This window comes from Stegodyphus dumicola, chromosome 6 (genome assembly GCF_044657685.1).
Source record: "Stegodyphus dumicola isolate Sdum_Otavi_A_Nest chromosome 6, ASM4465768v1".
Taxonomy (NCBI): domain Eukaryota; kingdom Metazoa; phylum Arthropoda; class Arachnida; order Araneae; family Eresidae; genus Stegodyphus; species Stegodyphus dumicola.
In genome coordinates, this window is record NC_140773.1 from 200,587,046 (window position 1) to 200,609,183 (window position 22,138).

The following is a 22,138-nucleotide window of genomic DNA, read 5'->3' on the forward strand; positions in this document are numbered from 1 at the left end:
ATTTTCATGAATATTTTTCTGTTGAAGATTGAAATTTACATTTTAAAAAATTATGTACGAGATACAAAGCAGAAACTTAAATAACCACATAATTAATTAAACATTGTCTGATTCAGATGGAAAATGTCTGATATTTTACTGATTTCTGCAGTCTACTTTACAGCATATTTTTGCCAGTTTTCTGTGATTCCTAAAATATTTCACAATATATTGCAGTGTAATATTTGCACCCCAAAACATGATTTTAGGCTAGTGTTGCTTATTGTTTTTATAGATTACTTATGAAAGAAAACTAAGACTATCTAATATCATGTGAATTATGGTAAAATAAAAAGCCATGATAGACAAAAAGTTTAATTTACATGTTTGAAGCTACTCCTGCCAGTATGTCACCCGCAGTACTTAGTGGTAAGTTGTAGGGGCTTATACAAGCCCTTTATTAAATTTGTCTCTAGTTCTTTCTGTTTGTTTGTTTATTTATTCCAGAAAAATATGTTTTGCATGTCATAATCATATGGAATCAAATGTTAGTTTTTCTCTTCCAGAAAATAAGGATCTTATCTGGTTTTATTTAAATTTAGTCAAGTGTGCTATAAATAGCCTAAAATTCAAATAAGTGCTGGAAAATGCCATCTGTTTTCAATAAATTTATCAGGTGTCAAATTGTTTAATATCAAGATGATAGATCAAAGCATGATTTTTTAGTTTTTCATTAAAAGATGAAAATCTTTTTTGACTGCCAACCATATTTAAGATTTAATGACAATCTCCTCAAGTGAGAAATCTTTAAAAGAATCTAATAGCTTATATAGAAGCTATTTTGAAATATCAGCACCTTAAAGCGTCTCAGAAGATAGATTCATGTGAATAAAGAAAAAAATAATGTGTAGCAAATAATGTATATAATAATGAATGTAATTTTGCAATCATGCAAAATAATGTATTTTACGTAATTTTTGTGATAGTCTGTGCTTTTTTTTTTTTTTTTTTTTTTTTATTTTAAGATTTTAAAGATGGAAAAATACCTTTCTTAAACTAGATTAAACAGAACTGATGTTGTCAATTTTCTTGCCTGAGTTCCTATGCCAGAAACAAAAATTCTAATATGATTCAGATGCTGATGACTTATGTTAGTGAGTGGGGAAGCCAAAATAAAACTTATTTTTATTAAGATTGTGTGAATGCATGCATCATGAATTCTTTATTGTGTTTTGGGTTGTCTAATATTACAGGTATCCCTCTTTGTGTTTTTTCATCTGCTCTGTTAATAGCTTGAATTTAAGACACAATAACACGCCGAATAAATACTGATTCAGAAGTCAAACAACAAAAATCAGCGTTAATTCACAAAATTTTCACAGGACTAGTTTCGATGGTTTTACCGAACCATCATCTTCAGCTGCAAAACCGCAAATGAACAAGATAGGAAATAATGTTTAGATAAGATAAGAAAGCCTGGACAAGAATAAGCAAGTGGCGCCATCTGTTGGCGAAACCAGAACTAAAACATAATTTCTCTAAAAGCCGAAGGCAAATTTGGATTGGAATTAGGATCGTTAACTAGAACAGAAAGATTTTTATGAATGTGAAATGCCTCTAGAAAATCCAGTTCTCCAATGGAAGATGTTTTTTGAATAATTTTGGCAGCAGAAAAATTGAAAGTGTGATTTTCGGACCAACAATGTTGAGCAACAGAAGACTTCTGTGTTTCCTTTTTTCTAACATATGCCTCATGTTCTTTGACGCGAAATTTTAAGGCTCTCTTAGTTTGGCCAATGTAAATTAAACCACACTGGCAAGGAATCCTATAAATACCCCAGGAATTCATATCCGGAATGGGGTCCTTGAGTATAGAAGTTGGAATTTTATTGATGGGAGAGTAAACAACCCGAAAGTTAAATTTCTGCAAAATATGTGCAACTTTATAGCTAATTGATGGAAAGAAGGGAATGACAACAGAATTTTATAATCTCCTAAAATAAGAGTGTGGCTTTTAGTGTGTTGAGATGAGAATTTTTTAACTGCTTGATCAATAATGTTGGGTGAAAAGCCCCTGTCAATAGCTATTGCTTTTAAATAATTTAGTTCTTCATCAAGGGCTAGTTTGGAGGAGCAAACTTGAAGAGCACGGAAAACATAGGAATAAAATGAAGCTAACTTTTGTTTAGTCGGATGACATGATTTAAAGTGTGGTGGAAGGCAAACCGATGAAGGTTTACGGTAAACTGTAGTACTGAAGTTGGATGTGTTACGTGTGACCAGAATGTCGAGAAACGGAAGAGAATTGCAAGTCTCAAGTTCAAAAGTGAACTGAATAGCAGGATCAATAGAATTCATTGTTGAAAGAACTCTGTTTAAATCATCTTTATTACCTTCAAACAGGGTAAAAGTATCGTCTACGTAGCGGAACCATGCCGGGAAGTTTAAAGTTTCAAACAATTTTGATTCATAATAATGCATGTAGATATCAGCCAGGATGGGACTGAGGGGGCTTCCCATGGCTAATCCCTCAGTTTGCTTGTAATATTTATTTTGGAAAACAAAATGTGTTTGTTTCAAACAGAGTCGAGTGAGAGAAATTAGCTCATCAATTTCGATGCAAGAGAAATGAAATTCGCGAAGTCTGGTTTCTAGACATCTTAATGCACCCTCTACTGGGACATTGGTGAATAATAATTTTACATCAAAAGAAACCATGAGTAAATTACGAGGAGAAATGTTTTTAACCTTTTTTACAAACTCTATTGAATTTTTTATGGTGTAAATGTTATTGTCTAATAGAGTGGAAAATCTAGAAACTAAATATTTAGCTAATGGATACGAGGCAGTACCTAAATTTGATACAATAGGGCGGAAAGGAATACCACTTTTATGAATTTTGGGAAGAGCATATAATCTGGCACAATTCGCAACAGATGGGATAAGCGAATGTTTTAAGTTGCTTGAAATGATTTGCGAAGATTTGATCGCAGTTTTCCAAATCGGACTTATCCAAAATAAAAACTGCGATCAAATCTTCGCAAATCATTTCAAGCAACTTAAAACATTCGCTTATCCCATCTGTTGCGAATTGTGCCAGATTATATGCTCTTCCCAAAATTCATAAAAGTGGTATTCCTTTCCGCCCTATTGTATCAAATTTAGGTACTGCCTCGTATCCATTAGCTAAATATTTAGTTTCTAGATTTTCCACTCTATTAGACAATAACATTTACACCATAAAAAATTCAATAGAGTTTGTAAAAAAGGTTAAAAACATTTCTCCTCGTAATTTACTCATGGTTTCTTTTGATGTAAAATCATTATTCACCAATGTCCCAGTGGAGGGTGCATTAAGATGTCTAGAAACCAGACTTCGCGAATTTCATTTCTCTTGCATCGAAATTGATGAGCTAATTTCTCTCACTCAACTCTGTTTGAAACAAACACATTTTGTTTTCCAAAATAAATATTACAAGCAAACTGAGGGATTAGCCATGGGAAGCCCCCTCAGTCCCATCCTGGCTGATATCTACATGCATTATTATGAATCAAAATTGTTTGAAACTTTAAACTTCCCGGCATGGTTCCGCTACGTAGACGATACTTTTACCCTGTTTGAAGGTAATAAAGATGATTTAAACAGAGTTCTTTCAACAATGAATTCTATTGATCCTGCTATTCAGTTCACTTTTGAACTTGAGACTTGCAATTCTCTTCCGTTTCTCGACATTCTGGTCACACGTAACACATCCAACTTCAGTACTACAGTTTACCGTAAACCTTCATCGGTTTGCCTTCCACCACACTTTAAATCATGTCATCCGACTAAACAAAAGTTAGCTTCATTTTATTCCTATGTTTTCCGTGCTCTTCAAGTTTGCTCCTCCAAACTAGCCCTTGATGAAGAACTAAATTATTTAAAAGCAATAGCTATTGACAGGGGCTTTTCGCCCAACATTATTGATCAAGCAGTTAAAAAATTCTCATCTCAACACACTAAAAGCCACACTCTTATTTTAGGAGATTATAAAAATTCTGTTGTCATTCCCTTCTTTCCATCAATTAGCTATAAAGTTGCACATATTTTGCAGAAATTTAACTTTCGGGTTGTTTACTCTCCCATCAATAAAATTCCAACTTCTATACTCAAGGACCCCATTCCGGATATGAATTCCTGGGGTATTTATAGGATTCCTTGCCAGTGTGGTTTAATTTACATTGGCCAAACTAAGAGAGCCTTAAAATTTCGCGTCAAAGAACATGAGGCATATGTTAGAAAAAAGGAAACACAGAAGTCTTCTGTTGCTCAACATTGTTGGTCCGAAAATCACACTTTCAATTTTTCTGCTGCCAAAATTATTCAAAAAACATCTTCCATTGGAGAACTGGATTTTCTAGAGGCATTTCACATTCATAAAAATCTTTCTGTTCTAGTTAACGATCCTAATTCCAATCCAAATTTGCCTTCGGCTTTTAGAGAAATTATGTTTTAGTTCTGGTTTCGCCAACAGATGGCGCCACTTGCTTATTCTTGTCCAGGCTTTCTTATCTTATCTAAACATTATTTCCTATCTTGTTCATTTGCGGTTTTGCAGCTGAAGATGATGGTTCGGTAAAACCATCGAAACTAGTCCTGTGAAAATTTTGTGAATTAACGCTGATTTTTGTTGTTTGACTTCTGAATCAGCTTGAATTTCTTTATCTTTTTAAGTCACTTGTAAAATATTTTTATATGGCATAATATATAGTTTTAATATTTATTTTAAGTTTCAGCTTGTAAGGATGATTTTAAGATAGCAAATTATTTTTACAGAACACAGTAGTAAGTGTGAATTAGTGGTAGTATAAAGAGTTGCTTATTAAAAGAAAAAGTTTCCATTCTCAAAATTTTGAGTTAGGGTTTCAAATTAGCTACATCATCAGCATTACACAAGCCATGTGACATAGAGTGATCTAGAAATGACACAGTTAGAAAAGTTATTACTATTTTTAGAAAACAAGAAATACCCAAATTAAAAATGAGGAACAAAGAGGCTATTACTAAATTAAATTATAAAGTTGATTTACATATTTTTTTTTAAATCTTGCATGCATAATTTGTACTAATATTGAGAAACTCAGAAGAAAATCTGAATTTTGCTATTTTTTGAAAAATTTAGGCTTCATGTTAAAAGTCAAGCAACAACTTTAAAAGAAATTCAGGAATTACAAGATTTTGCAAAACAAAATGGGTTTGAGGAAAAACTTGAATTGTGGGACATCCCTTATTGGCAAAGGTTACACAAGGAAGAGCTATTCAAGTAAGCTTTTAATATTTTGTTCAGTTTCTGATTTGTTTATTCATTTTAAAGCTTTGCTACTATGTTTCATAATTATCATATTGCCTCAGAATCATACAGCGTATCTGTGTAGTTATGTATTATTATAATGACTTTAGTAGAAGTCGCCAAATTTTCAGAATGTGCCAAATACTGGCAACCATGTACACTGCTAAAAAAAAAAAAATAAAAAAAATGGGACAGTGCTATATCTCCCGTTCTACTGGGCGGATTGACAAAATTCAAATTGCGTTTTTCATGTCTCAAAAGCGCGACTTAGGATATATATTAGATTTATATATAGCACTATTGTAACATAGGTATTGTGACACAAAATCGGACTTTTTCTGAAATAACATACCAATTTTTTTCCATATTTTGATTCTACGACTCAAATTATGCCAGAATACCAAGTTTTGTAAAAATCGTACGAGTAGTTTTTAAAATATTAGGTCTCAAAATTTTAGCTCCTCAATGTTAATTGAATTTGGCAAATATTTATTAATATCTCTTTTTTTATTAAACTTTTTTGATTTTTTCTCTCACATTTCGAAATTTAGGTTCATTGCAAATAAAATTTATCCATTTTTTGTGTTTTATTTTTTAAATTTCTATTTGTAAATAATTTTTATAAATTTTTCGAAAAAAATTTTGAATTATAACCTATAAAATTTTTACCATCATGTTAAAGTAGGTGTATTTTTAAACATATCTGCAAAAAATTAGACTTTTTTATTCAAAATTTTCTAAGATATACACGAATTTACATATTTTCGAGTTTTGAAATTTGGCATCTTTTTTTTTTTGAGCGATAATAACGCCAAATGTGGTCTATGGATTTTTGTTACAGTGAATTGCCACAGCTATATTTAACCTTAAATTCCAAGTAAGATTTTACGGAGAATTAATTATATGACATTTTTTCCCTGAATGATGCAAAATAAATATTTATTAATACTATATGGAAAGCTATTTTTTTTTAAATTATAGATAATATTATTCAAATTTTTAACTATTTTTTTAAATTTCTCTCTTTCTTCCTTTTTTTAAAAAGAAATAAGAGTAAATTTTTACCTTTGGCGTTTTATCGTCTGCTACTTTACTTTACCTTTGTTTAAATCGAATTGTCTAAAACTGAGAATTTTCGTTTGATATTTATTTGAATTTTATGACATTAACTGCATAATTTATTTCTAAACAAACTGTTGCTTTTGAAGTGGCTGAAAGAGCGGCTGATACTATCATCCACATTTTTAAAGCAGAGTATATTTTTATAGAAACATAATATTTAGAATAATCATTTTAATAAAAGTCAAATTATGATATAAACATACAGCCCTCTAGAGACTGAATTAATGGAAGTTCAGTGGTTATGTAGAAATGATATGCAGCTACTTAATGGCTGGATAAGTCAGCAGATTCTGTGGACAAGTAAGAATAATTCTATAAACGCCACCCAACATTCAGGATTCAATTAACAACGAGGATACGATGTTTATTAAATGAATTTAAGAAATTTTAAAACATAAAAAATCAAATAATTTTTATCATAAAATGTATTTTTGTGCGTAGTGTATTTTCATTATATCCTTAAAATTCTAATTTAGAATGTAATTGTCAAGAACTGAATTCTAATCATCAGGAATATAATAAGTAATTATTACGGTTATTAATAAATCCTTCTTATAAAGTAATTGCAAATATTTCAAAAAACTTTCTGTCTGAATGCAAATATTTTTCTATGCAAATATTTTAAATTTTATATTAATCAAGATTCCACATGATATTATTTATTTGCACTTCAATTCTTACCGTCAGTTCCAGTAGAAATGAATTATATTTAATTAAGGATTGGATTGGATTATTTAATTATGGCAAAGCACACGAGGGCTATCTGCCTAAAGGGAGGGATGCCTTCGTGGAGGACTTTCTAAGGTAAACTGGCTTGTATACACGTAATACATGGGGAAAACCACGAAAACGCCAATGCGGCCAGCCCTTTCGCGAGATTCGAACCTCGGACCGAACTACCAATGATCAGCGACTTTACCGCTCGGCCGCTGGTGGGCTATTTAATAAAGGAATGACCATCTAAGTTTAGAAACAGCGTACCGTAGCAGCAATTCAATTATTGGCGCCGTATCTTTCATATTACTCCCGATTGGCAAGCTACATGATTTTTAATGAGTATTCGGGTTTTGCTAGTAACTTCCCTTGGAAATCACGCTTAAACTAGGTTAGTTGGTTGATTTGAACATAGAAAGAACATGAGAGCTATTTGATCAAGATGCTTTCATAGAGAACCTTTGTAAAGAGAACCTAGAAAACTACGAAAACCAACCATGCAGCCTGGGTTAGACTTCACAACAAACAATTACTATTTAACAATCTTCAAATGCTAGGCAACTGGTGAGGCTCCAATTAAATCTCCAATTTAATATTTTATTTGTAAATATTTAAAATATTGTTGTATTCTTAGACACAAAAAGCAAAATTTAAGTTTTGCTAACTTGTTAGTAAACTACCAAGCGGTAGTGCAAATGAATATTCAATTTCTTTTGTAATAATTGTCACTTAATATTCTTGGAATATGAGCTAAAGAAGGAATGTTCTCGGAAGATTAAAGAAGTGTTTAAATCCAGTGATATTACATTTGTCTTACAAGCTTAGGATCAAAACGATTCTGCAATTGCCCGAGTAGTTAACTTGTAAATGGCTGTGAATTAAGCAGATGACTTTTAATCTTTCGGTCAGAAAACGTATTCCAAATGTTTTGTATTGCATGACAATGCATCTTTTCATTATTCAATAACCAATCGGAGAACCGCTTATGCTCCGAAAACAAGTATGTGTACTCAATTGTCCTGCATGTTCTTCAAATTTGTCTTCTTATGATTTTTTTCCTCCCCAAAACTAAAGGCCTCTCAAAGGAAAGTTTTTTGACATTGAAGAGACAAAAGGAGTATGACATCTACTTTTAGAGGCATGTCAAAAACAGATCTCTACAAGCCTTCTCTTCCATTACATGTTGTGCATTCAAACAAATAGTTGCATCAGCGTAAATTCTATAATCTATTTTTTGTTACACTCTTGGTAGTTTACTAACAAGTTAGCAAAACTTAAATTCTGCTTTTTGTGTCTAAGAATACAACAATATTTTAAATATTTACAAATAAAATATTAAATTGGAGATTTAATTGGAGCCTCACCAGTTGCCTAGCATTTGAAGATTAACATACAGTTCATTAACATAGAGTGAATATATACTAAACCTTTTACTTCAGCTTCAGTAATTCAGAATTTTTGACGAAATTGTTGTCGGAACTAGGACTTAGAAGATAAGTCAAATTGAATATTTCGATAATTCAATAAATTCATGGTCGAAGTTTCAATATTTTATTTTCGGAGGGAGGGGAATTTTTTTAGTTTTGGTGTAATATCCTAAGTATATTTGCTTCGATTCTTTATTTTTTTATAAAAGCGAAAATCTTACGCATGGTATACATATAACGCATAGCTTCAAATTAAAATTTAATAATATACAGGGTGGTTATAATTAAAATTTCACTTTGAAAAGGTCATAAAAGGAAAACTACTGGATCAAATGTTATCAAACTTTGTAACCGTGTAAAGGATGTCGTGGGAATTTATTTTCCGTGAAAAAAAGAAAGTTGGAAACCTCACCACCAGGGAAAAATGGCGCTGTATGCAATATTGTTAAACGAAATATGGGTCAGAATCTAACTTAACCTTTTGTTACACGGGTTTAATATGTTGTATACCCTTAAGAAACTTTGAAGTAGGCAAATTACCATTTAAAGGCGTTAAATTCGATAAAAGTCGAGTGCGCCATCCGTGTAAGTGAGAAATTCGTCCGTGAAAACCACGAATTAGCGATTAGAAAATGTGAGATCGCAAATCACTCGCACAAGTGCGTACAATTTGGAAATCGTTTTCTTACAGATCGCTAATTAGTAATTTTTGAAGTCTGAATTCGGCACTAAAACATGAAGATACTGATTCAAAACGCTTTTAATCGATTTGGGCCAAAGAAATCTCTCATGTTATCTATCTAGTTCCATTGCGTTCTCCTACTGCATTCGATTGCATAGCAGTCATTCCACACCGTTTAGTGTTGAATGACAGCTAGTATTATAACTGAACCATTTTTCTCTGAAGAGCAGTCTACAGCTGGAATACTGTGATTGCAGCTCACTTAGAGTCAATGTTAAAATGTTTCGTGATACATGAACTGCAGTAATGTGGCCTTTTAGATACTACGATTTTTATGCAGCGCTGGGCCCCACCTCACGTGTGTCGCACAGTTACTTAGGCAACATTTCACGAATGAAAGTCTTATAGGCCAACACTTCCCCTCTTCCCACCAGACCTCAACCTCTGTGACTTTTGGCTATGGGGTTATCTCAAAAGCACTGTTTATGGTGATAATCTACACAATTTGGCAGAAATGAAAAATATGATACACTGACATGTCCATAACATTCCTCCTGATATGCTAAGAGCTGCTGTCGAGAATGCAGTAACAGGATTTAACTTACTTTTGGAAAATGCTGGACGCTACATTGAACCTGCTTTGTAACATGTTTCGGAAAATATTAAACGCATTTTAAACAGATGTTTTCGTGTCTTATTTCATTTAACAATATTGTATACAGCGCCATTTTTCCCCTGGTCGTGACTTTTTGAACTCTTTTCTTTTCTTTTTTTTTTTTTTTTTCCGCGGAAAATAAATTATCATAACCTCCTTTACACGATTCCCAAGTTTGATAACATTTGGTCCGGTAGTTTTCCTTTTATGACCATTTCAAATTGGAACTTTAATTATAACTACCATGTAAATTAAACTTTAAAAGTTTGACAGTTTGGTTCAAGTCCCAGCTTTAAAAATATATATATAAATATAATCTTTTATATTAATCTTCTTAGAAAAAATGTTTAAGAAGCTAATTTTTCCCTCACGTTATAGATTGTATAAAAAAACATGATCTTTAATATGATTTAGATTGTTTCAGCCGATATAAGATTCGGGTCTCTCGGTAGTGAAGAATAAACACTGCTGGACTGTTTTATTTCTTTGTCATTTAGCAAAAAATCTTTTAATTAAAATATTTATCCTTTGCTCTATACTTTGTTTATAGTTAAAATGTCTAGAAAATGAAAAGCTGTCTTCAGCTGAAACACAGTTGATGCAATTGATATTTTAAAAAATTGACAAGAATGCAAAATTTATGAAAATCTAGCAATCGAAAAATCTTAATTTTTTTTGTGCGAGCACTTAAAATAACTGTAGAAGGAAAGAAGAAAATTAGGGAGAAAAGCAAGCAAAAATTTGCAGGGAAAATTTTGCTCTTAGACATACCAAGATGTTTCAAAAAGTTGGACGCTTTTGAATATACTTTCAGGTTACTTCAAAGAATTTAGGCGTTCAAAGAGAAAACACTTGGGCGTGTACACCAGCAAATACCATCAATTGAGCTTGTGTAATCAGAAAAGACAAAAACTATATCATTGCAGATTAAAGTGAAGAGCGACTGTTTTTAGACTATATGGTTGTATAAATTTAAATTACATTATAGAACATCATATCGTATCATAAATGGAGAATCCATAATTTTCTCAGTTGAATTATTTGAAGATTCAGGAGTTTATCCAGTATTGTATGTGAATGTCACCTAAAGGCATTTTTTTTCCCCTTCTGATGAAACAGCGGCCGAGCGGTAAAGTCGCTGAACTCTGGTAGTTCGGTCCGAGGTTCAAATCCCGCGAACAGGCTGGCTGCATGGGCGTTTTCGTGGTTTTCCCCATGTGTAATGTGTATACGAGCTAGTTTTCCTTAGAAAGTCCTCCACGAAGGCATCCCTCAGGCAGATAGCCCTAGTGTGCTTTGTCATAATTAAATAAACCAAAACCTCTTGATGAAACCAGTCTTTTCTTTCATCTCATACCTTCAAAATGTTTAGCCTCTAAAGACTGATAAAGGCTTTGACCAAATATTGATGAAATGGATTGAATTGGATTACGTCAAAGCAGGGTTATCTGCCTAAAAGGAAGGATGCCTTTGTGAAGAACTTTCAAAGGAAAACCAGCTGGCATACACAGTATACATGAGAAAATCCACGAAAACACCCATGCAACCAGCCCGTTTACCGGGATTCGAACCCTGGAGTGAACTACCAGTGTTCAGCGACTTTACCGCTCGGCCGTTTGTGGGCCTTTATGAAATGGAAGGCGATAACTTTATTTAAAATGGTTGTCAGAAATATCAAGATATTTCGAAAAGTTGGATACTTTTTAATATACTTGCGGAATACCTAAAGGAAAAGGGCAAGAATAAAGTAGAATGCCTGAAGAAAAAGAGAAGAAAAAATAAATTTTTTGAGTAAAATTTAGTATTTGTGTTTTTTTTTAAATTTAAAACTTTTTAATCTTATGATATTTGATTCTTACGATTTCAAAAATAAAATATTTGACTAAAATATGAATAACAATTAAGAAACCAAATGTAGGATAAAATTGTGTAAAGCAATGGGCACAATGATAAAACTGTTTAAAGCAGTGTATGCAAGTCATCCTAAGTTAAAATGTCGGTTATACATCTCTCTTATTTATATATATCTTTTCTGAACAGAACATTGAAAGGCGTGTTAACTATGCTTTACTGTATTTGCACTTTTAATATATGCAGTTTTTAAACGCATCGTAATCTGGGTTACAAAGTATTCCTCCGAAAGAAACGCAATTCAAATAAATAAAATCAAATTCTGGAAAATTTATTTAAAATGCTCAGTTCGAAGGAATAAATAGAAAATTTTAAAACAATTTTCTGAAGAGACAATGCAACACAAACAATTAAAATAAAAGTATAAGAATTTTAAATTACCTAAAATAATAACTATGACAGAAAATATATATAAAGAAAACTATTTGAAAAAAAATAAATGCTGCACCTTTATTTATGCAGTTTGAATTGGTAAATAGAAATTTTTAAAACAGTTATTCGAAAAAAACCATGCAACTTAAACAATTAAAATGAAATTCGAAAAAGAAAAAATTACTTAAAATAATAAGTTATAATTAAAAATACAATATAAAGAATATTATTTTGAAAAAAGGAACGATGGTGACTTTTTTCCCTCTCATGGGAAAGGAAACTAGGTTGCCATATATTAAGAAGTTCGCCAAGTGAACTATTCTTGGCGCAAACTGACAAAAAAGTGCCAACATAAATTTGTGAATTTCTCCGTAAATTTCGCTCCAAATTTTACAAAATTTCATATTTAGGCGTAATTTCAGTCGTAGAATCGAAATATGTAAAAAAATTGGTATGTTATTTCAGAAAAAGTCCGATTTTGTGTCAAAATACCTATGTTAGAATAGTGCTATATATAAATCTAATATATATCCTAAGTCACGCTTTCGAGACATGAAGAACGCAGTTTGAATTTTGTCAATCGGCGCAGTAGATCGGGAGATATAGGACTGTCCTTTTTTTTTTTTTTTTTTTTTTTTGAGCAGTGTACATAACCATTCTTCAGGCAGCCATGCTTATAACAATCCTTCAATCAAGCAAAATTGCTAACGCAATTCAGATAAATAAAAAATTGAAATGTCGTATGTGTATTTTATTGTCCTATTCCAAGTTTCAATGGTTTTTATTGACAAAATGCAATTTTCTTCCCCTTAAATTGAGTTTTAAAACATGCACTTGTGGAATTTTCCGGCAATGGAAGAATTTGCTGCAAAATTGCTAAAAAAAATATTAATGAGATGCATTTGGTAGAGAGCTGGTGTGCAAAGCTGAATTGTGTTATATTTCAAGTTTATGCAATTCTCTGGTGTTTTTGAGGGAAAACAGATCCTTGTGTACATGGAAAGAACACTAGGAAAAAATACAGAATTTTAGAAAAACGGAAGTAATTTATTTTTTAATGTATCTTGTAATCCTTATTTACAAATCAAAATTAATACTTTAAATTACTTAATGTGGTTTCTTTTGATATGTTGATAAGGTTTGCTGACTGACAATAAATATTGATAGTTTTAAAATGTTTAAAAAAATGTCATGAAAATCATCAACTTGCATCCAAAAAGTAGCTTTTAACTTCTGTGAAAAATTGCCATATTTTACTGGGGTTGTATTACTAGGTCATAAGTACCAATGTTTATAATCAGATAGAAGTATCATTCATAATTTATTTTGTATAGGGGATCATTTAATATAATTTGAAGAACTAGATTATAAATTAATACTTTTATGTTGAAACATAAGCTAATTTGGTACTATTCCATTTTGAGGACTGTAAAAAAATTGCAGCGAAAATGTATGCGCAAAAGTGCCCATTTAATAGCGTGCCAAATCTAGCATACGCGCTGATTTCAGATTGCATAAGTTTATATAGTTCTACATTTCTTAAGACGCCATTGAAATACTAGTTTAATTTTTAAATCCTCTTTTGATTTTAAATCCTTTTTTGATATCCTATGGATTTAACAGTTTGGGAATTGCCCATGACGAATAGTTTGCAATAGAATTTTGGGTAAAGTGCAGAATCACCCACTGCTTGACGCGTTTTTAAGAATTGCACATACTCGGTATCCATGTACACATCAGCCTATTTTCACTTTTAAGAAAAATCCCAGATTTGCACAAAAATGGGACTGCGCACACCCTTGACTTTATCTACGTACACATCGACCTATTTTCACTTAAAAAGTAAATGAAAATTGACAAAAATCTAATTGTTTTTACCCCTGTAAAAGCGCCAAACAAATAAGTGGGCGATTATGCACTTTACCGAAAATTTTTTCAAAGAAAAGGCATCATTCATTATAGAAAATTATGTTTGAACAGCCAACGAGATGAAATTATGCTTTAGCGATAACTCAGTAACGAAATAGCGATGCAGACATCCATTCAGTAATGTTTAGCAATTTTTATATAAATTATAATAATGATCTGAAATAGTTATTTAATCTTATGCTTCCATTCAGTCATGCTTAGCCATTTTTATATAAATTATAATAATAAAAATGTATTATATGAAATTAACCTTTCATCTAAATTAAAACATCAATCTTGATGGTTATTTACTATTATACTTCCTTTCTTGCGTTAGGGTTGCTGCAATTATTTTTGGCGGCACTGGCATCAACAATAATTTTGCGATTTTTTACGGCCCTCAAAACCGAGTAGTACCACTAATTTTAATGTTGTTTTTAAAATTAATTTTGTCTGAATTTTTTCAGTATGTCATGAATATCTGCTTTTAAATAATTTCTTGATTATATGTTTGTTGCTTTGTAGCCTTGACGATGCTGTTGTTCGACAATATTTCCCTCTTCCTTGTGTTTTAAAGGGCATATTCAATCTTTGTCATAAACTATTTGGGATAACTATACAGGTAGATAATTGATTTTTATTTATTTAAATAATATGCAATACTGGTATATCAAAATAATTTATAGAACATGTTAAAAATATAGGCTTTAGTTTTAGGTTATGATGTTCAACAGAAAAGAAATATGGCAGTTTAATTTTCCTAACTTTCTTCAAACAAAGTTATATGTAATATGAAATGCTATGTATTATGCTGAAGTTCTGAATTTTTGTTTTTTTCATAGTGTTTATTTCAAAAGAATTTGTGTTCAAGACTTTAATTTGTACTATGAGATGCAAACTGTGCATTATTTATAAGTATGTTTTTTACGTGTTTGCTATTACTTCTGTTAGTATTTGTCAAATAATGTAAGTAATTATCTAATAATTGGTAATTTTATGTGTTTTTTAACTGCAGGACTGAATAATAATTTTTAAAAAAATCATGGAATTTATTTATTTTCAAGTTGAAATTTTTGTTTATATTTTAGTACTTGAAAGGAAAAAATATAAGATATTTAAATATAAAACTTTCATTTGATATTTATTATGGATATATGTATCTGTGTGTGTGCATATACGCGTAATAGATCTGAAAGCAATATTTGCTACAATAATATGCTGAAGAACAAATGTTGAAGATATCAAAGCAACAAGAACTATGCACCTTACACTTAGAATTGTGCATAACTTTATGCAGCTTACACTAATTCTTGTTACTTTAGTATCTTTTTTAACATACACAAAATCATTTTTCATAAAATTTTATTTATTTAAATGTGATGAGACAAAATTTCTGTTCCTGAATAAATCGTGTTAACTTCATACATGGATTGTAAAATTTAGAAACAAATGCAATATTACTTTTCTTTTGTTGCTTGTATAATCATTATTTAATACATTTTCAGGAAGCTAGTTCTAATGTGGATACTTGGCATCCAGATGTTACTTATTATAAAATATTAGATGGAAATGGTAATTTCCCTTACTTATCTAAGAAATTTTCATAAATTAATTTTGGTTACAGAATTAAATTATGTTTTGAATTTACTTATCTTAAACTAAAAAATATAGAATATCTCAATATGACACTTTCTGAAATTTTTTATATATCATTATATATTTTATAATTTACTTAATCTGTTTATTTGAAAAGGAAAGAGTCATTACTTATCCAGAAATGAACAACTTGGTTTCTGTTTTCTCTAAAGAAGCTTTACTGTTATATATTCAGTTTTTCTTCATTTCTAGAACATTTCATTGGAACATATTAGTTCCTGCAGAGATTGAGCAAAATAAATATTTAAGCACTCAAAATAGTTTGGTGATCCCATGGTTATTTCAGCTCTGATTTTGCTGCAAGATATTGTGAGTATGGCCGAAGTAAAGGCTTTTTAATGACATGCAACAAAAATTTATATTAGTATGGTAGATTAACAATGCACAAGGCTTGAGATTTGTTCTACCCAGTATTGGTGGACATTATTAAGATCTCTACAAGGTGTTATATTTTGAGAAAATGAGTTAGTTCTAAGTTATCATATTACAAATTATATTCATATTGCATATAAAAATCTTTTGAGTGATCCATTGTAGAGTATTTATAATTTTATCTCATTTCCTTTTCCTTTCCTCTGAATTTTCATTAATATATTTGTCATATATTTGATCTTTGAATGCATTTGATTTTCATATGTTATTTCATCATTTTCACTAATAAAACAATTTCTTCAAATGAATCAAAGTTTGCAATTTTCATACTGCCAATATTGATATATAGTTAGCTAAAGAAATTTATTCATATATATTTTAATCATTTGGAACATATCTTATAACTACAGTTCATTAAAGCCATTAATGTAATTAATATTGGCATTCATAAGTCATGTTAATTGTTTAGAATCATCCTTTATTAAAAGTACTTAAAAATAAAATGAAAAATTAACATTCCAGTATAAAAATTAAGGGAAGAAAAAATTAACCTTACTTTGATGTAGATTTTTAATAAAAACTTACTTTGATGTAGATTTTGAAAGTGCTTAGTCACAGGTCTGTCTTTTTCAGGAGGAAAAAAAATTCACAATAACTTTCTCAAAAATTACTTTTGAAATCATTAGAGTTTTATTAAAAATCTATGCCAAACTGAGGTTCCTTTTTTGTCTAATTTGTGTGTGTATTTAATTATGGCAAAGCACACTAGGGCTATCTGCCTAAGGGGAGGGATGCCTTCGTAGAGGACTTTTTAAGGGAAACTGGCTCGTATACACGTTACACATGGGGAAAACCACGAAAACATCCATGCAGCCAGCCCGTTCGCAGGATTCGAACCTCGGACCGAACTACCAGTGTTCAGCGACTTTACCGCTCGGCTGCTGGTGGGCTGGTGTCTAATTTGAAAGGCTTAAAAATAAACAATTATGTGTGCATTAAAAGGGGAAAGAATTTTGAGAAGTAAAAATATGTATTATAATATGTTTTTATAGGTTTAGTTTTTGAGAAAAAGAAAGATACTGGTATTTTTTTTATATTATTCTAGACAATTTTGATTTTCTATGGAATTGTTTTTAGAGAGGTGATATTCATTATCAGTGTCTGTTTATGTTCTCTGAAATATTAGTCACTTTCATATGTGGTCATATTAAGGATGTGGTCACCATGAGAGGGTTTACTGTATTTCATTACATTATGATTATACAGTGAATCTTTTCTAAAATTATTACTTGCATTTTGTATGATTTTATTTTTTTGTGAAATCATAGAGAGATTATGTTATATGCCAGTATGTTTATGGTCACTTTCAGAGGTGGCTGCCAAGAAGCTGTTTATTTTGTTCTTTTTTTTTTTTTTTTTTTTTTTTAAATAATATGTACAATAAGCGATATGATTCTGTGCAAAAATATGCATGTCATTAGGAAATATCTGAAGATAAAGCCGTTTTTATGGAACACATTTCAAAATTATGTTACCAAAAAACTAGAGTTAGATTCAAAAAAAAATATTTTTACTCACTTACAGTATAGTCACAGAAGTTAATAAAATTCAGTGTGAAATCTCGTTAATACTCTGAGCATGTCTAAGTGGTACTTGATTTCATGCCCGGATTGGCAAGCATGTGAGGAGTTATGGAATGAAAGCCATGACACATTGCTTCAGTTTATGTAAATTAATGCAAAGTTTCTGATAACCATAATCTTTAAAATAATCCCAAAGGGAGAAGATTCATTAGAGTTATATCTTAGGAGTGAGAGCAGGAGTGAAGAAGCTTCAGAATGAGCCTCCTATCTCTCAATGATGGATCCATGTGTAAGGAAAGTACTAATTTAGACAATCATGTATGTATATTCACCAATCTGAATGTGTGTTATCTTGCTGAAAATGGTGTTATCTTATTTTTTAATTCATTAACTCCAAGTCGGGCAACATTATGTGGCTGCTTCTAGAGTGCCTTAACATGATACAGAGGCCTTCCTCAGTTGACTGTGCCGGTGGGGCGCCAACCTACCATACAGCCCGCAGGGACTTCTCATGTTCATCGCCACAATCCATCACACTGAGGGCTGGGCAGGGAGCCGTCCCCTTCCCCCCGGCACAGCGCTTAAATCTACATGAGAGCATCCCCACAGCGAAGGCAACGGACACGACAGTACCAGTACGGCCCCTGCCAAGCCCGCGCCTACCATAGGATGGACCTATGGTTCTAGACCTGTGAAGTCTGATTATATACCCAACAAATCGAAGCTGGCAGGACACAAGTCCAGCCACCAGCCAGTAGTCTGGGAGAACCACGGGTCTCTTCCCATAAATGGTCGGTTCCGGAAATTCCCACCAGTCGATATTCTGAAATACAGGGAAAATTCTTAACATTTCCAAGTAGATGTTACCATATATGTCGATTTCACAGACGATGATGTTAATCTTAACTTTTGATGTGGGGTATGTTAAGTTTCTTCTGTATCATTTGATAGGTATTGCCTGTTGTCATTGATTAACACTTTTTAAATGACTGACACATTTTCTGAGACTACAGCTGTCAAATGTTTCCCTGTGCATTCTTCATCCAGGATAGAATTCCAATCTCTATAAATTTTTTTAAACCACTTGAATACAGTGAGTGGCAAAAAATAGAGCTTTATTTCCATATGCTAATTGAAGGCATTCTTCTTTATGTATCTCCACTTTAAGATCATAGTGCAAAAATGCTCTTGCATCAGCTCCATTTTCCTTTCTTTCAAAATTTATTCTATGATTGATAAATTTCAGTTGCTGCCACAACTTACTGTATGCAGATATAAAAGAGTTCAAATTTACAAATCTAACAAATAATTTTCTTCAAGTTCATATTGTTTGCCCTTGTTTCAAAAATTTCAGAGTTACCTATGCATCTGTAGTGTAATGATTCATAGTATCTGATACATGAAATGTGAATTCAACTCTAAAGATACAACTTGATCAGCATATCCACAGCAAATTTATATTGCACATTATGGTGTTTATATTTTGATTTTATAGACATGAAACTTCATGTGCAGCTAGTAACTTCTTGTGCAAAATATTGTGAACTTTCAATTTTGAAATGGATTTTCTTGGAATTTGATGGAAAATATGCACATGATCAGTTGTTTTGCTGTTCATATTAGACCTACTGGCTCTTTCATGGTGTAACATACTACCACTTCCTTTAAACTGATTCATCTACTACTTAATTGAATTTGGTGATAAAGGAATTGAACCTTATTCTGCATGATACTGCCTTTTCACTTTAATTTAGACTTTAATTCTGCTAGTCATAATGTACGTATAGTCTTCTGGTATATGAATTCCATGATTATTAATTATGATTGTTTCATTCAGTTCTTATATCACACATAAAGTCATCTATCAGTTTCTGGATAAAACAATTCTACTAAACAAATTTTTGCAGCAATGCATTAGTAATATTTAAAATAGGAAAACAAGTGCTTATATTTGTTTTAAGTGTAATTTTGAAATGTGTCCAATAAGTTCTGGGCATCCTACATAAGATATAAAACAAGCCTTTTGTGAGAGGAGCATACAACATTGGACTAATTAATTTCACTGAAACTTGGCATAATTAGAGAGGACCTTAAAATGAATATTCAAGGTGTCCTACTCGAAATGTGTCCCAGAAAAAGTGTGATAAAAGCCTTATAACAAGAGGAAATGAAACCAAATTTTTTTCATGACATACCTTTTTGTTTGAGAAATGAAAGTATGCGATAAGAAATTCTCGAAGGGACTTTCCCCCACTTCTATATACAGTTCAACATGACATTGCATGTTCGCATATGCTGTTACCAGAGTATAGGATGTCACTGACTGGATTTCATGGCAGATGTTCAGGCGTAACTCATCAACGGGGCAGCTGGGTAAGTTTGTGAAATGTGGCAACAATAGGATTCCATGAGTTGTGCACGTTTCAGTATAGTGCTGCTTACTGTTCGTAGTGTTTTGTGTGACTTGCTTCTTCTACTGCTGTTTGATATCAATATTCTATGGAAGAGCATGTGTTTCTTGTGAAACAGTATTGGATAAGTGGTTCATTTAAGATATTATCAGCAACTGTTTGCTGCAACTGGGAATGTTTTCGTGGTTGTCACAAAGTATCTAAATACAGTCAAATACCGAAAATCCGCTGACCTGAAATCCACGTTGCCTCTCAAAATATAAACATTCAGTTTATAGGTTCCGGAAACCGCAACATTGAGTATGAAATATCGATGAAGAAATACTTACCGAATAATGACGTCGTAATTACCGAATAATAATGAGTCATAACAAAAATACCAAATTATTGACATAAAAAAGTTAAAAAAATAAGATAAAAGTTTTTCCCTCTAATCTCTGCATCGAGGTAATAAAGCAGATCATTCACTCAACTCTTCATTCAAGTTCACGATTCACGTTGTTGTATTTTCTGAGCTTATTTATGTTATTTCACGAGATTATTTAGTGCTGCCTTTTTTTTTAATCCTGATATTTTGTGGATAAATTAAGAATATTTTAAATTTCAGCCCTTTTTAATACAATGACAGATAAGAAACGCACTCATAATTTTACTGCTTGCAACGTTGAAAAACATAAACACGTTGCATTGACGGTAACGCAAATTCTGCAAAAGATGGAGGCAGGTGCTACTCCTCGATTTATAGCAGAATGGTATGGAATTGTGACACGATTGTGTATGATATACGGAAAAATAAAAAAAACCTGTTGAAATTTTACAGCAACAGTGATTCTAACTCTAGAATCCGAAAACGAAAATCTTTACATGAGGCGAAATCGGCAAACCTCGATGCTGTGTACAATGAATAATATAATCAATTTATATATGTAATAATAATTTAATGCATATAATAACTTATTGCAATAATGTATATAATAATTTAATTAAATGTCTCTAATACACCTTATTTATTTTGCACTTTTAGTCCGAATATTATGCTTTATCTTTTCTGTCCTGAAATCCGCAAAATCCTAAAATCTGCACAACCTCTGGTCCCAAGCTTTGCGGATTTCTGGACTTCTACTGTACTGTATTCAAGGCTTGGTGAAGAAGCTGGAGACAAAGGGAACTTTGTTAGATCATGAGGTCTTGTGCATTATCACCGCGGTGCATCATCGTGCCACTTTTTTTTACATTAATGTTTCCACAGAAGTGTACCGGATATTGTTTCAGGAATTTGTGAACCAGTTAGATGATGAGGAACTGACACTTGGCTGATACCAGCAAGATAGTGCAACATGCCATACATCTATAGCGAATACGCCTGCAGAGGAATCACTTTTCCCTGACAAAGTGATTTTCAAAGGAGTATGGTCTCCGAGATCACCAGACTTGATCATCCCTCGACATTTTTCTCTGAGGTCACCTTAATGTATACAAGCACAAATCATGTGCTCTTGATGAGTTATGTCAGAACACCTGCTGTGAAATCCAGGCAGTAATGCCCAATACGATATAATTATTGGGCAGCAGCATGCACGACCATGCAGAGGCATGTGTATACGAGTGGGGAGAGGTCACTTCCAGCACCTCTTGTAATGTACACTGTGCAAAAAAAGGGGGGGACAGTTCTATATCTCCCGTTCTACTAGGCCGATTCTTATTCATCTTACGTTTTTTCATATCTCAAAAGCACGACTTAGGATATTGGACTTATATATATAGCATTTTTCTAATATAGGTATTTTGACACAAAATCAGACTTTTTCTGAAATGACATGCCAAATTTTTTCCATATTTGGATTCTACAACCAATATTAAATTTTGTAAAATTTAGTGCAAAATTTACAGAGAAATTAAAAAATTTTTCTTGGCACATTTTTTTCAGTTTGCACCAAGAATAATTCACTTGCCGAACATCTTAATTTATTGCAAACTATTTTCCTTTCCTTTTTTTCATTGTTAACAAGTAGAAAA

At 31.8% G+C, this 22,138-nt stretch overlaps 1 protein-coding gene across 1 annotated transcript in view; it reads left to right on the forward strand.

Annotated features, from left to right (window-relative positions):
- The window catches only part of LOC118203557 (uncharacterized), a 66,145-nt gene that overhangs the window by 28,579 nt on the left and 15,428 nt on the right, over positions 1 to 22,138 (forward strand). The window contains exons 9-11 of the mRNA XM_085819333.1: positions 5,142 to 5,282; positions 14,626 to 14,722; positions 15,606 to 15,672. Of these exons, the coding sequence (XP_085675459.1) occupies positions 5,142 to 5,282; positions 14,626 to 14,722; positions 15,606 to 15,672 (305 nt within the window). The remainder of the gene's footprint in view (positions 1 to 5,141; positions 5,283 to 14,625; positions 14,723 to 15,605; positions 15,673 to 22,138) is intronic.